Source organism: Pomacea canaliculata, linkage group LG12 (assembly GCF_003073045.1).
Source record: "Pomacea canaliculata isolate SZHN2017 linkage group LG12, ASM307304v1, whole genome shotgun sequence".
NCBI lineage: Eukaryota > Metazoa > Mollusca > Gastropoda > Architaenioglossa > Ampullariidae > Pomacea > Pomacea canaliculata.
This window is the reverse complement of record NC_037601.1, coordinates 7,443,083-7,459,184: the sequence shown is the minus strand read 5'-3', so window position 1 is coordinate 7,459,184 and position 16,102 is coordinate 7,443,083. Positions and strand designations below refer to the sequence as shown.

The 16,102-nt window shown below is 38.9% G+C and overlaps 1 protein-coding gene across 4 annotated transcripts in view; it reads right to left on the bottom strand.

The window, feature by feature from the left end:
- LOC112576808 (dynein heavy chain 5, axonemal-like) overlaps window positions 1-16,102 on the bottom strand; it is a 64,240-nt gene that overhangs the window by 9,689 nt on the left and 38,449 nt on the right. For 3 of the 4 annotated variants that reach the window (XM_025259555.1, XM_025259557.1, XM_025259558.1), the window contains 25 exons: window positions 15,491-15,652; window positions 14,901-15,125; window positions 14,405-14,577; window positions 14,001-14,179; window positions 13,682-13,869; window positions 13,119-13,313; window positions 12,386-12,682; window positions 11,583-11,829; window positions 10,666-10,907; window positions 10,225-10,365; window positions 9,780-10,026; window positions 9,242-9,519; window positions 8,474-8,689; window positions 8,100-8,330; window positions 7,727-7,890; window positions 6,469-6,591; window positions 4,958-5,027; window positions 4,432-4,685; window positions 3,421-3,574; window positions 2,982-3,146; window positions 2,209-2,435; window positions 1,813-1,931; window positions 1,038-1,489; window positions 596-811; window positions 182-319 (listed from right to left, as the gene is read on the bottom strand). In XM_025259555.1, the coding sequence (XP_025115340.1) occupies window positions 182-319; window positions 596-811; window positions 1,038-1,489; window positions 1,813-1,931; window positions 2,209-2,435; window positions 2,982-3,146; window positions 3,421-3,574; window positions 4,432-4,685; window positions 4,958-5,027; window positions 6,469-6,591; window positions 7,727-7,890; window positions 8,100-8,330; window positions 8,474-8,689; window positions 9,242-9,519; window positions 9,780-10,026; window positions 10,225-10,365; window positions 10,666-10,907; window positions 11,583-11,829; window positions 12,386-12,682; window positions 13,119-13,313; window positions 13,682-13,869; window positions 14,001-14,179; window positions 14,405-14,577; window positions 14,901-15,125; window positions 15,491-15,652 (5,103 nt within the window). Of the gene's footprint in view, window positions 1-181; window positions 320-595; window positions 812-1,037; window positions 1,490-1,812; window positions 1,932-2,208; window positions 2,436-2,981; window positions 3,147-3,420; window positions 3,575-4,431; window positions 4,686-4,957; window positions 5,028-6,468; window positions 6,592-6,950; window positions 7,074-7,726; window positions 7,891-8,099; window positions 8,331-8,473; window positions 8,690-9,241; window positions 9,520-9,779; window positions 10,027-10,224; window positions 10,366-10,665; window positions 10,908-11,582; window positions 11,830-12,385; window positions 12,683-13,118; window positions 13,314-13,681; window positions 13,870-14,000; window positions 14,180-14,404; window positions 14,578-14,900; window positions 15,126-15,490; window positions 15,653-16,102 lie in introns of all 4 variants that reach the window. The other variant, XM_025259556.1, reaches the window with a different exon arrangement.

The following is a 16,102-nucleotide window of genomic DNA, read 5'->3' as shown; positions in this document are numbered from 1 at the left end:
AGTCAGTGATCTACAATGAGTTTGGCTAGCCTTGTCTTACTTCAAGAACGGTTATAAAGATTAAAACTGTAATGAATGTTCTCTTTAATTCTCATGCCCAAGTGGGAACACACACACACCACACACATGCACACCACACACACAAAATTCCATGCAACAACGCAATCTAACAGTCTCTGACCTGTTTTTCTGCCATAGCTTTATCATATTCTGCCCGCACAATTGCCAGTTCCTTCTCCTTCTCATCTAGCTGTGCCTGGGCAGCATTCAAGTCAGCCATAGCAATATTCAATCGTCCCTCTTGAACAGCTAGATTTGCCTGCAGATTCAGAAAAGTTTTTTTTCTTTAATTGAGTCTCTTCTGGTCCCAAAACTATTCTTCTGGAAACTCAGATTTCTGTGTAAAAAGTGATAAAACTATTTTTCATGATTTAAAAGGGGAGGAAAAGATCTGAATACTGAATATTTTGAACAAGGAATTAAGTACAAAAAAATTAACATGAACATGCAAGGGACATCTTTACAATCAAACAATACAAAGATGACAAAAAGGTTGAATGCACAAACGATATTCTGTGCTTGCAGCTGGCCTCACCTTGAGAGGCAACACCTCCTTGTTAATTACAAAAAAGCCAGCCATGGCTTTAGTCCACGACAGAAGGCCAGCAACATTGCCGCAGACTTTCTTGGCAGTATCCAGCAAATAGTCTTCAGACTCAAAATATGGCTCCATAAGTTCCACTGTCTCATCATTAATAGAGTCCTTGGGGAAGGTCATAAGCGATTGGAGGAAGTTTGTCCCGGCCATCAGCTGCAACATGACATCAAAGACTAGTAAGCCCTTGGTTACTGGAGCACAATAAGTGCAAAAGCATCCAGACAACAAGTTATGCATGGGACAGGTGCACTGTGACAAAATCTGTCTCTACTTGTCTCTTAGACCTTAGCCCTAACCCTGAGCACCAGTGCGCACTGCTATGGACTGCAATCATATGTATGAAGGACATGCAATGTGTTGCTGATCATAGGATTCTGACCTTAAGAGAGTTGGACCACGATGGCTTGAAGAACTCTGGTTTTTCTGGGTCAAGTCTGACTGGCTCTAGCTTGCTCTGGAAGAGAATGAGCACACAGTCCATGATGCGCATGATGAGGTGTGGGGGCTTGCCCAGCTTCCTGACAGTGGCAATGTCTGTAGGCTTGATGGTGTTCAGTGCTGCCTCAGCCTCTTCCAAGGCTGGGCGAGCTGCCTCCAGCTTCTGCTCAGCAATGGCTTTGTCCGTTTCAATTGCATCCACAATGGCCTGGGCTTTGTCCTTGACTTTCTGCACTTGTTCTTTCACCTTTTCAGCTGCCTGAGCCTTGACTGTCACAGTCTTCAGGACAGCTTCAGCCTTCTCAGATGCAATAGCCAGCTCCTTCTCTTTAACGGCCAGTTCTTTGCTAAGCTCTGCTACTGCTTGGGATGCCTCAATGAGCTTTTCCAGACCTACCAAACAAGGATGTATGAAATAAAGACAAAAATGTAAATCTGAGAATCTGAGTAGATTGTAGTCTCCAAACTATAGTTACCTTTGAATCACGAGTCCTTGATCTCTTTCACCTATTTTACATTCTGTTATATGTTCATCTTTTTCACCCACTTCATATTCTCGAGTGAATATTAAGCTTAGAATCTGCAGCTCTTCAACTTTATCTCGAGAAGATCAGTATTTATGAGGCTACCAAACTTACACTGCATTATATTTTCAAAAGAATTAAACAACAATCCCCAAAACGCCTATTATACAAAATCAAAACAACAGGACCAACCAGTGTTCATGCGATTTGCAAGCTCTCCAATTTCCCCACGCTTTGCTTGGTAAACTGTCTTGTAGCTGTTGATGAAGGAGAGGTAGGACTTGGGGGTAACATGGGTTGAGCGGCGGTACCTGTTAAGAACAAGCAAGCACCACTGACAAAGATAATTATGAAAATATTGTCAGACAAAAAAGTATAAACCAATACAATTTTAAACACATAATTCATGCAAATGTACATAGCTATACACACACTTCCCTCAATTCCATATGTCCTCACCAACACATTCCACCACCGAGCTTCCCAAACAAATCACATATTCTATCACTAAAATATAATCAAAATTTACATATCTCTACACATCATCAGTACAACTGATTTATGAGCACAGTCACCTGAGCTATTTACCTTTGGAAGTAATCAATGCAGCTCTCAGCCACACCATCATGAATGATGCCCATAGTCTGGATCACCTGTTTCTTAGTTTCAAGGCTGCAGACGATGTCAAACTCCAACAGGAAGTGATCAGCCACTGCAATTAAAGCATCTTTTGGCCAGCGCTGGAACCAGTCCATGGTACAGCCAGAGATGAGTCCTGGAAATTTCAAGGCTCTCTGTCGAAATTTCTCACCAACCTGAAACAGGGGTTGCACTGCTAAGTTTCATCAGATGCAAGTTTAGGTATGTGATGATTGGATCTTTATAGAAACCTATTTACTTTATTAATAATCTATATAAATGTTTCATTTTGTAGATTTCACTGTGCAAACAGTAAATAACTTAATAATGACAATTTTTGAACATGCATAAAAGTAACACAAGTAGATTGTCACACTTACTTCTGCGCATTTATTTGTTTATGAATTGTTTGAACACAAATGCATTCTCACAATATATAAAACAGTCCAGAGAAGGAGATAAAGAAAAAACAATGCTTAAAGGCTCCTGCATATTGTAAAAAGAGTAAACATCAAACAGTAGTAATCTTAAAACATGAGACCTCACAGGTGAGTAATCTCATCATAAGTCTAATGACACAAAGCTTTACAGATAAATAATCTTATGACAACTCTAATGATAAGAAGTCTTACATATAAATAATGTACGTTGTGGCTACTCTAATATTAAGAAGTTTTACAGGTGAGTAAAAATGTGGTGACTCCAATAATAGGAAGTCTTACAGGTGAGAAGCAGAGGGTAACATGCAGGTTTTTGCGCACACGTGACAAGTAGTATTCATAGAGGTTTTCGTTGGATGGTGGACGTCGTGGGAACTCCTTCTTCATTACAGGAACAAGTTCTCCTAGGATTTCATCCATTTCATCTCTGGCAAAAAGGTTTGCCACCTTCACAAAGATAATTTTATGTTATCCATAGGCATTGCCTCTGTGTATATGACGAGAAAGACAGTTGAAATAGAACAGTGTGCATGAATGCATGTACAGACACAAAAAATCACAAGCATGTACACACGCATACTTGTACATATATGTGCAAACACATGCACATGTGCATAGGCACACCCACAAACACACGTGCGTGCTAACATTCATATGCATACAACATTAAAAATCTAACTGAAACTTCATGGGCAGCAATTTAACATCCCATAGCACTTACCACACCAGATGAGAGCATGTTGTTCAAATATTCCAGGAAGGCCTCATCTTTGATCTCCTGGTCAGTGAAGATGAAGGTGATACCCTTGCCCTCCTGTCCGGCCGTGCGATACAAGAACTTGAGGTCTTCCAGCAGGTTGGAGGCGTTGTAGGATCTGCAGCACAAAGCCAGGCCATACAGATCATTAATGCTATTTTAGATTCTAATGCTTTGATAACTTTATCCAAGAGAAGGAGTGCTACAACACCCAGCTTAAATTATTAAGCTGTTTCTAATCTAGTCAGTGAGAATCTGTATTCTCGTTGATTCTGTCTACACTTTAACACCTAATGCTACCTAGAATCTCTCTGAGCATAAACAAAGCAAGAGCTACATGTCATAAACAAGCAACTGAGAAGCTATTCTTCTGCTTATTTCTTTAAATATTTTGTTAGGTATTTGAAATGCATCCCACTTGAACTGCCATGATCTTTTATTGTGCATAGATACAAGAATTTGTGTTGCATAAATATAGACAAGTATGTGTGAGCACACATATGTGTGTGTTTTTGGTATTATGCACTGCATTCTGATGTTCTTATAAATATAGTTATAGAAGATATGGAGTGACCCAGCTATCTGTAACTTAAACATTTCCTGTCCAGCCTGAATGGCCTATTTTTCCCCACACACAGTATCCCAGACAAATTGAACGTAACATAACCTGGACATTTGAAGCATGTGGGTGCTAGGCCAGGCAGAGAGAATTAGGGGAGACACATACACATGTGCCCATGCAAACAAGAACACATGCACACACACATGTATACATGCCTACTTAAAACCAAGCACATGTGCATGCACACACACACACACTGAAATTGTTATTATCATACTACCCACTATTTGGAGAAATAAAAAGTCAGCTTTCCTGTATAGAAGACAAAATATCTTAGTCTGAAGGAAGACTTCTTGTACATATTACTTTTCATAGAAAAGCTGTATTCCTACAATCAGCAAGTGGAAACTGACCTTGTCAGGGTGATCTGAAATGTCCTATAGCCGCAGATAAATGAGGCTAGTCGAGTGAGTGACTGTTTGCCAGACCCACCCACACCAACTAGCAAAGCATGGCCTCGAGGAGTGCGAATGATGCGAGAGATTTTAAGCAGATGGGTCATAGCATCCTTGAAGAATACTAGGTCCATGCCAGCACCACGGATGCTCTCATTATACTGCTGCAGGAAGTACAGCAAACGCTCTTCTAGCTGCTCAAAGCTGGCAATCTGCAACCACAACATCAGCATCATTTCCAGGACCAAAGCAGCCATTGCATGCTGAAGGTATTAAGTCAGCGCCATTCCATACTAAGTGCTACTTTTGTTGTTCTAAATTGCATTTAGCAACTTCTTTAAATGATTTGTGAACTACACTTCATTTACAATTTTTAACCAAAATCATCAGTTTGGGAAAGAACAAAGAAGATACCCCTTCCGTGCACTGTTGAAATAATCTTATGAGTAGAAGAAGCAGTAATAAGATAAATTTAAGATCCTACTGGCTCATAGATTCTGGGCATGTCCAGGTCAGCATCCTCTGTTTCTTCCCCTGTGGCTTCTGGAGCATCCCTAGAGAAAAGAAGAGAGTGAGAGCAGTGAAAACAACTGCAAATGTGTGAATGAGCAAGGAAAGGAGAAAGGAAGATGCAAGTGTGTGAACAAGGGTAAAACAGTAAAGAAGACACAAGAAAAAATGTGGAAGACAGCAGAAGAGAAAAAACAGCAATCAGATGAATTCCAAATACATTATTAGGGGAAATGGATTTAGAAGAAAGGAAAGAAAAACAGGAAACACAAAGGATAAATTTCATCAGAATATCTCCCTGTTTCAGGCATTCCAGTTACAATTAAAATTATCTTGGTCTACTTCTGGAGACTGATTATCAAGTTTCAAACATACAATTATTCCTGACACTCAGAAAGTTACTCAACATACTTATGTTTAAGCTGTACAGGTCATAAAGAGCACACTCAAAACTATCATCATGTCTGATAAAACAAGCCACACAGAAACTTGCTTTAAAAACACAAGCAGTTCAAGCAAAAGTGACTCAATTCTTTGTGAAAAAGAAATATTTTCTAAACTGTTAAATACAGTCTGTTGTGAGAAAATTCTTCCTATATGTGCACATGTGCAGTCACACGCATGCATACTTTTTGCATCTGTTCCAAGTGCCAAAACTGCAGTTAAGCATTTCTTGCAAACTAAATGCTTACAGATAATGTTGTATGATGACAAGAAAGCAACTAGTAAACCTAGCATAAAATCTTGCAGCTGCGGGCACACAGTGACCATACTTACCACTCCCCATCCAACAACATACTAAAATTTTGCTTCAACAGAGGAAACCATAGCTGATTAACTAATAACTAAAGTCACTTTTGCCAAATTCTCAAAACTCATGCCACTGCTATTTTTCATCCAAATTCTGACCTGTATCCCAAGTTGAAAGATTTCTAACCTTTTGGTCTGCACTTTGCCATTAAATCTTTCTCCTAACACTACTCTTACAGTCCTGCCTTTAACCATAGCTCCCTTTCCTTTCAGATTTGCAATTTACTGTCACATCAAGTGTTTAAGTGTCCACTTAAAAATGCATTGTTCATGAATTGCTACATATATTTTAATATCATCTTCGGTTTGCTAACTTTTGTTGTTTGATGTCATTTTAAATTTTAATGTTAACATCTACTTTTTTCACAATTTTCTATTTCCTTATTTCAAAATTCAGGTATTTATGTGAGGCAAGCACATTTACCTACTTAGTGGGATGCTACACTATGCAAGTCCATCATCATCATCATCACCACCACCATCACTATGCATGCTTCCTTTTCTTGCTTATCAAGGCCTGCCACCCCCCCCCCACACACACACACACACACAAACACAACAATGGATCTATATTATTACATAAGACTTGTTCCCCCCACCACCACCACAATGAATCTGTATTAAGATCATTTATTAAAAACTGCTAAAGGAGGATTGAGGCTGGGAAAGAGGTACCTCATGAAGTCACAGAAGACAGGGTTCTGTGTCACATGTTCTTGACATGCCTCGCTCAATTCCTCTCCCACCACACGACGGATGGTCTTGTCAAACCACAGAAGATCTTCTACAGTCACACACCTAGTGCACAGCAGTAGCCGCAGGTGACAAGAGACCTTGACACACTTTCTAGCTATTTGACACTACAGCCCAATCGAATGCTTTTGTCAAACTCAAAAACATGCAAAATCAGGGTGTATTCCAAATATTTTATGGCAAAATTTGGCTGTTGTGAGGTGATTTTTTTTTTTCTGGATATTTTTATTGTGACAAAAGCATTCGTAACTCTATGATACAGTGCTGTTAGCAGGCCACACATCAAAAGATGAAAACACACACAAAAAAAAATGCAGCAAAACTTCAAGGCAGAGCGGTAGAGTTTGTTCATTAGCAGTTGCACACACTGGAGGGAAGCAGAGTTGTCACCCATCACTGGCTACCTGAGAAATTCAGCAAAGCAATGACTGGGTTCTGTCAGTTTGGCAAGCTCCTCATTTGTGTCCTCATGGACCACTCTGGTCATGGTCTTGTTGAACCAGTTTAAGTCCTCAACTGATGTAAATCTACACCAAGAGGGCACTAAACAATGTCATTTTCTCCACAGAGGCCATTTTATGTATTCATGAATGCTGTCACTGCAGGAAATCTGAACATGTCTCTCTGATATAATGATTTTTTTTTTCAAAGATTTTTTTAGCCATAGACTTGCATCCATGCAATATTTTACTGACATATGGCATTTTGATACAAATACATTGCTGTGGACATAATACCAAGTGAAGAGACATGCTGAAATAGATTTTCATCAATTAAAACATTTATTGAAAAAAAAAAAGATTTCATGGTAGTTCTGAAAAATATCTTTAAAACACACTGTAATAATACCTAGAAAGACCTCTTTTGTGCTAGGATGTCACTACCCCATTTGTTTCAGGATGTATCACCATTTCTCTTGAGATATAAATGTAATGGGCACTTTCTCTTAAAAACTGGGAACAAATATATTCTGAAAGTTCTCTAAAGACACATTCCCTTCTTTAAAAGATTAAAAACAAAAATTAAATAAATTCTTAAAAATGACAAACCTACAGCCTCCAATTTCACATTGAACCAGGATGTCAATTAAACACCATGCCTCATTAAATTGTAATACCATTTGAATGTGTCATTATTAACAATTAGAGAGCATGATTCTATGAAGCTCCTCTGGTAATACCTGTCTGCAATGACCCGACAGCACTCGTGTTTCCAGAGATACATGAGAATCTTCTCGTCTGTCACAACAGATGATATTGTTTTCAGCATACCTTGCCAGATGCGCGACAAATCACGCAAGTTGAAGATGTAGTGGAACTTGGCTGGGGTTGGTAGCATCTTGATCTGAGGAAAAGAAATAAAACACAATTCAGAACACAATGTAACTTTTTGTTCTTTATTTTTTTACTCATTGACAAATATTATGTACTAAATCTCTTTGTTTTATCATTGTATTTTGCCTCTGTCGGACTGGAGTAAAAGTCATTGTACTTGCTGTCTATGCTTGACAGTCTAACTTACTCCACCTACATCTAGCCCTTCTGCTCTCCTACCTTAGTCAGCTGCCAAAGTCTGCGAGTTATAGGCACCAGACGCTTTACCACCTGCTGTACATTCTCTGAGAAGCCCCGTTCCTTGCAGAAGTGACCACAGCCAATGACAGAGAAGATCTTATCAATGGAAGCATTTGATGGCAAGGTACAGTTGTAGATAACAAACTGCCGCTTTAGTCGTTGAGGAATGTCATTGCGACCTCCACCAGGTTGAATCATGGCAGCCAAAAACTACAACATATAAAACAAGATAAATATTAAACGTTTGAATATTTAAAGAAGATGACACTCTCTGATAGTCTTTGCAGAAAATAAATGCAAAAATTTGCAACAACAACAAAAACACTGGGACCAAAACTGTAATGAACAATCACCTGTACATCTGCAATGGTAGTAAAGTCTCCAGGTTTCTCCAGACTATAAAATCCTCCATTTTCCATCAGCTGTCGCACAATCTCATTGGCAACTTGATCACCCCACTCGTTGATGACTGGCATGTTGATGTCATCAATGAAGATGGTCATTTTCTTACCGGCTGGGGGACCATATATGCTGCCAACACGTTTGTCCACATAACTCTCAATGGTTCTCTGTGAATGAAAACAAGGTTCTATCCTTACTGAAATGACCTCATCTGTTAAGGTTTCTGATATGAGAAAGAAATCAGCTACTGTAGCTTGTTGTAATAATAACCAATCAACTGATGTTTAAAATCTGAGTTAGGGAGAATTTTGACTTACAAAAGGTCGACTTGCAGAAGTTCAACTGTATATGAGCTTGAGTGACTTAAAAAAATTTATTCTAGCTCACTCTTATGGAAACAAGTTATTCCCAACAAAACAAATTACAAGGAAACTTTTTCTAGCCTAAAGAAATTACAATAGCTTTCATAACTTTCATAACTACAAGATGCAGATGTCGAAATTTACCTTTACAAACAATATGTAGTACTGAGTGTCCAGGAAATTCAAACTTTTGCCAAAAATGTGATGAAGTAAGAAAAAAACAGAGATTAATAAACACCATGAAAACAGCTCCTGGTCACCAAAAGCTGCTTGAGTTATTTGAAAGACAGAATCAACACTCACTTGCTCACCTACGATGATGGTGGAATTATCTTAATTACAGAATTGTTTGCTCACTTGAAACATCAGAGGTGTGGTGGCTGAAGAGAAGTTGACAGACTCAGCCAGGTGGTATTCAGGGTTGTAGAGCTTTGTGTAATTGTTGATCATAACTGTCTTGGCTGTACCTTGTTCACCTATCAGAAGCACTGCCTTGTTCTGCCTGGCAATCATGTCAACAAGGAACTCTGTGCGGACATTGTCCACATTTGGTACCAGGATGGATGTATATTCTGGCTCATGATCAGTTGGGTAGACAAATTCCTTTACACGCTCATTCCAATGTTTCCAAGTACCTAGAGGCAATGGGAATTAGAAAATATTTAACTGCTCATTCCAAGGTTTTCATATGAGAAAGAGAAAGATTATTAGATAGTTTGGCACAAGAACATTTCACACAAAAACAGGTGATGGGCAGACAATACATAGCTGACTCTCAGAAAATGCTGCTATTAATTCTAAAGCCCTTTTCCAGTTTAAAAAAATACAGCAATCAATGAGCCCATTTAAGAAACAAATTCTGATTGCTATTTAAAAATAGAACCCGTTTCTTTACCATCATTCTCAACAAAGTGGTCAAATATCGTGGAGTCAGAATCTGATGGGATGTTGGGAAGGTCCAGGTGAATTTCACTGGAGCTGCGGATAAACTCCTCCAGCTTAGCACGATCATCCAGCTCTAGGAAAGCACCAACGCTCCACATTACACAGAAGATGTACAGATGTTCAAAGTGGAGCCGGCTCATCTGGGTGTGGTCCTTATCATCCCTGATTGGGATCAGGCCTGTAAGAAGCTTAGTAGCCTGTTGAAGGAACAGTTGCAGTTGTTATGCATAGGTATGCCAAAGACTTGATGATGAAAGTGAATACAAGGATGAAGTTTTGAAAATGCATTGACTAAAGTGAACACTGATAGTCATATGAGAACATTTTAAAGTCATATTACATAAAATTGTTAAAAGTTATATTATTCTTTTTAAAAAATGTACCGAATATTATACCTGGGTGATGATGAAAGCTTCAAGCATCTCCATTTTGAAGACAAGGTTCTGTACAGCGTAGCGCAATATTAGTGGGAAGGAGTTTTCAAAGAGGGACATGATCACCTCATTCTCATGTGCAGGTCGTGTGTTTAACCAACCCTGCAGTAAATTAAAATGAGCTAAATTAATAGATTATTCAAAATAAAGTAAAAAATTCCCTTAGAAGCGTGTAATGATACCAATAACTTTGCATAAAAATGATCTACTGCAGTAACTTTGAGTCTTAGCATAGAGACCTTTAGACCTCCTAGGAACTTCTTTGGACTTATTTGTAAAGCCCTGGATGAAGAAAATGTGGCCTTGTACTTAATAGTAAACAAATTACATTATAATTTCTACCTTAAACTATTTGTGCATTATTTGTACGAGGCAAAAAAAAAACAAAAAACAAAGATGTACCTGCAGTATGGGCTTCCAGTCCAGACCAGAGCTGCTCATGTAGACCATGCCGTTACGTGAGACGGTGGCAGGCGATGCATTGTCAATATTGTGGGGCTCAAAGATGATCTTGCAGTTAGAAGCCATTGGGATACGATCACCATTGGCCAGAGTCAGTGTCTTGTTGTCATCAAGCACTGAGTTTAGATTCTCAATCCATATGGCGTCCACTGGGCCATCCAGCACCAGCCAGATATGTTCACCTGCAAACAAATCATAAATTAACAACTGCATGTCAGCTCTTATAAAATAAGAAAATAATTTCTGCCTCATTAACTCTTTCCCAACATTTTATGTCCTCAGAAGTAAACTTCTCACTGAAATGCAATCAGGGTAGTGTCACAAAATACATAGCGCTGTGTGTAAATGTATCAATAAGGGAAGAAAGTGTTAACTTAAGGAATTGTTCTCCCATAAATTACTCCCATTAGTGGGCTAAAATAGTCAACCAATCAGGTACAGTGTAGAGCCATTAATCCGCTGTCTGCAAATTCGCTTAAGCTGCGCAAAATGTTTGAATCCCATTTTTTGGCACTTTGGATCGTACAGACCTAGACATTGCCTCTCAAATACTCAAAACAGGTGTTGACAGTTGTCATTTTGGCATTTCAAATGTCTGTGACTGCTATGTACTATCACGGATTATAAAAGATGTTTAAAAAATGCTATTTAAAATGGCATCACTGATGGTTGTCTTTACTGTAGGTTAAAAGGTATATTGAAAAATATTGTACTTTATGTCCACACTACTATTTGAAATGTTCAATCATGTTGGTTTTGTCAGTATTGAATGAGTTAAAACCACTCAGTATGAAGAAAAATCCAGTCACTGAGCATTATTAGCATTAATTTTAGATTTAATATTTCAATCTGCTGACCCTTCTTGACGCGAGTTGTGCGGCGCCATAGAGTAGAGAAGATGCCATCAGTCCAGTCGTTGGTGGCAACATCTAGACGACCAAACATCTGCGGGGCAGTGATGGCCTTAGGGTTCATGCGCCATTCTTTGTGGGGTTCTCCACAGTCAGTCATGGCCTTCATCAGCATGTGGATGCAGCATGTCTTGCCTGCTCCTGATGGTCCCAGTGTCATCATCCCATGGCGCACCCGTTGCGTCTCAAATAACTGAAGCAGATGTACAATCTTTCATTTACTTTTCCACTAATGATTATGTCAGTTTATTTACTTTTCCACAAGTGATTACATTTTGCTTTTGAAGAAACAAGATTCTACTATTCTATCTTCTACAATGATGTCTTTCTACACTTGTTTCTATAAATGTTAAATGGTTTCTGGTTTTTATTCTCTGTATTACTGCATATTTTCCTCTGTACTCAGAATGCTGGTTCAGTCTGTTCAGTAGTACTTCAATGCCAACATTTTTTGTCAGTTGTTCTCATAATACCTATTGGCACGAAGTAAATCACTGTCCACATGGTAAAACAATGAAACATAAATTACCTTTATTTTCACCTCAGATATGTTCCCACAGTACAAACACTGAAATACTATTCATGAGTGAAAGTACATGATTTTGGCATCTTGAAGTAATCTGTGATACGATGTTTAACATGATCAGAATTAAATGGACAAAGCCCAACGTTGACAACGCTCACATTAAAGTGGAATTGAAGGACCATTACACAAAATGGCACATAATACCAATTATGTGCTGTCTTACTTGCACGAGCTTCAGTGTCCAAGCAGGGTGATTGACAAGTTTGGCTTCTTCAACATTCTTGTGGATGGCTGCCTCCAGTTCTGGGTAGCCAGCCTTGTCCAGGGTAATTCCAGGGAACAGATCATTGATGAGCGAGAGGAACAAGGGTTCATCCTGATCGACTAGTTTAGAGAGGTTCATATCACGCAGCACTCGCATCACAATTGTCTGCTCAGTGTCATTAGGGCTCTGTCGTTTTACAGTGCCCAGTGTCCGCAGCACTGACAGGATGTTCCGCAGTCCAAAGTCGTAGTGTACCTACAGATAAAGACAAAAGTCATAGAGTATCTACAGAGAAATATAAAATTTAACAGATTTTTGGACTTCCTTTGAACAAAAAGAATAACTGTACTACTAAAGACTTCAAATAAAATATGTATTAATTTGATACGTTGTTGTTATGAGAAGTGCTATGAATACAGCCATTACAAAGAGCTGCTCCTATTCCTTGGTACAAGCAAAGATGTGCTATTCTTCTGAAGCAGAGACTGGCAAATATGGAATGGAACGAACAAAAGTACAGCTCTCAATGTACCCCGGCACTGTAACTTTTAGTTTTAACTCACAATATGGAATTCATGAACCCATTAGATAAGGCAGACATGGATGGTATCCTTTAAGTGACAAATATTATTGTTATCACATTATAATCCCATAGATGGAAAAAAACCACATGTGCATTGGCCATCATCACCTGCTTCGTTAGCTGCTCCTCACACAGTTTGTAGAGGGTGAAGAACTTGCGTGCCAAGATGATATTATCAATAAAACCAACAGCAGCGAGCTTCACACGGATAATGATTTGACGATCTGGCACCATCATGGCCACTGTGCGGAAGTTGATCTTCAGGTTCTCAGGGAGTTCTTGTCGACCAGCATACCCTGGGTTCTAGAAGAAAACACAAGATTAAACCCTTAAGACTGAAATACATCAATGGCTACTAGTGTAAAATAGTGTAAATCAGAACAAAGGCTGTGAAAGTGAAGTGCCCCCACTATCCTACTCAAGTGCAACAAATAAGCAATCTTTTTCTCTAACCTGGTGTAATGGTAAACAGTCATCAATGTCAAACCCTGCCAATATATCTATTCTATGTGGGTATCCTGCACATGATGTGTTTCTGTCTACATTAGGTAAAGTTAACAGCAATACACAATTTTCTATTCCTAGCTATTCTTCAATAGCAGAAAGAAAAGAGGTAAAATACAGCTATTACCAAATGCTGGATTTTATGTTGAGACATTTGCAACACATACCATGGTAAGGAAGATGCCAAATTCTGGGTTCATATCCACATTATCTCCATCAGTGAAGATAAACTGCTTTTTGCGCTCTTTCTTGCAGGCTAATACGATTGCAATCTGCTGAGCAGCCACAGACAGCACTGGCAGCTCGATACGGTTGAATTCATCAAAGCATCCCCAAGACCCAGATTGGGCCAAGCCTTCAAAACAACCGACACAGAGTTTATTAATGGCATATTATTTTCTTATTTATTACATGCAATAATTGCTTTTTTTTAGCATCTTAACATTCATCTAAATATTTCATCAGAGACAGCTTCAGCCAACACACCTTTATAGATGCGCCCAAGTCCTCTGAAATCCATCTGATCAGAGCAATTGAAGACAACAACGTATTTGCCCAAACATCGGCCCATGTCCTTGGTGGTTTCTGTTTTTCCTGTGCCTGCTGGACCAGCTGGGGCACCACCCATTGACATGCCAAGAGCTTGAGCAAGGGTAATGTAGCATCTGTTAAAAAAAATCCAAAAGATGATCACCAAACATAGATGAGATTAGTGTAAAAATAAAGGAGCATAAATTCTGTCTAAATATAGAGCTCAACAAAAACAGACCACCACCATCAACTTCAATAACTTGGTAATCTTGCTGCTAGTGTGGTACAATTAGCATCAGAGCTGGTCAAATGTTTGGAAAAGGAACAGCTCAAACCTCTCTCTAACACAATGTACCCACCTGTCTGTCAGGGGTGTGATGACAAGACGCTCAGTGCAGCCCAAGAATTCATTCTGGTAGGTGAAGTCTACATCTGTTATTGATATCTGGCATCTGTCCTGGTCCTCAATGAAGTAGAACCGAGACTGCTTCAACCACTCAAAGTCAGTTGGTGACTTAATTGACTTGCGAACCTGTAGACAGAAAGGACTAGCTTTATTTTTTCGATGTCTAAGTGGAACTGCTTATTGTTTTTGCTGTTACTTAATGTGTAATATAAATTTATGAATTATGTGAATGCATTGTGCAACTGATCTGATGTGGAATGTTTGAGAGATACTTGCATACATGCTTACATGCACACTTGCATGCACAAACACCCCCTCAGACACACACACTGACACACATGCAAACAGTCTCTTGTCCCCAGCTCTTTCCCCCTTTTGCTCTCTCTCTCTTGTAATCTGTTTAGTTCATAATCCCATGAATATGTTACATGCAAAAGAAGTCAACTGACAAGGTCATCAAAGATGTCCCGTTGATGGACATGGATTGTGATGAGGGTCTCAAACTTGGTTCTCTCCACCTTTGACAGGTCCTTGGTCGTCTGTTCAATGAGGAGATTCAACAGTTTTTGGAAAGACTCATTTGTTGTAGACATGATTTTGCGATCATACTTGGCATGGGTGAGGGCCTCTGTCGAGTCACGTGTCCATATAAGCTGGATCCCAAGCAGACCCACCTGTTGAAAAAGAAAAAAAAGACATACAAACAATAGCAGAGATTGTGAGACAGGTTTAGTCATGTGCCATGAACAGGTAAGCCTCCTGAGGACAAGAAAATTGTTCTGTTGTATGCAAGTAGAACATGGGACAGAAAATATTAATGTTTTTTCAAGAAGTCCACCATCAGCATCAAACAAGGAAAGTTCTCTTTCCATTATATTTATAAATTATTCTATAGCTTTTTAAGAAAATTTATTAATTTATAATTAAAATCATACTAAATGGAGTGGCAATGTATTCAAAGGAGGACATTCAATGAAGACTTATTCCCTGAATGCATCTGTTTTCAAAGACATCAGATCACACAAAGCTGATATCATACCTGTGCTGGGAAGGTGTCTAAAAACTCAAGCAGCTGGAAGCTGGTATCTTGAATTGCCATGGCAGCCGCTCTGATGACAGAGTGAAGTGACTTCTGGGATTGCACCATGAGAGCCATCAGCCAGACCTCCACATTGCCCTCCGCCTTCACTGGCTTTTCCAGCTGTTCAGACACCACACACATATACATTTACAAATATAAACACACACACGCATGGACATGTGCACCACATATGTAAATGCACAAATATGAACACATACACACATACAATAACACACACAGGCATGCATGTGTACATACATAAATATGAACACTAAAACACACACACAAGCATCATATATACACTGTCCTGTGTGAATCTTACCCTTGTTTGCTTATGAAGCTGCTACTAATCCCTCTGGGATAAATAAAGTCCTATATTATCTTACAAATCTAAAATTATCTTCCTTTTTTTCTTTTCTAAACTTCTAAATACAAAAGCACACTAAATACATAAAACAAACACATACATATCATACATGATCATTATCCTAAACCACACATTCCTGCTTGAATTACTTTAGGTACAGTAAAACTCTTTTTCCTCTAATTCTCTGTTTTCCTGAAGAAGTA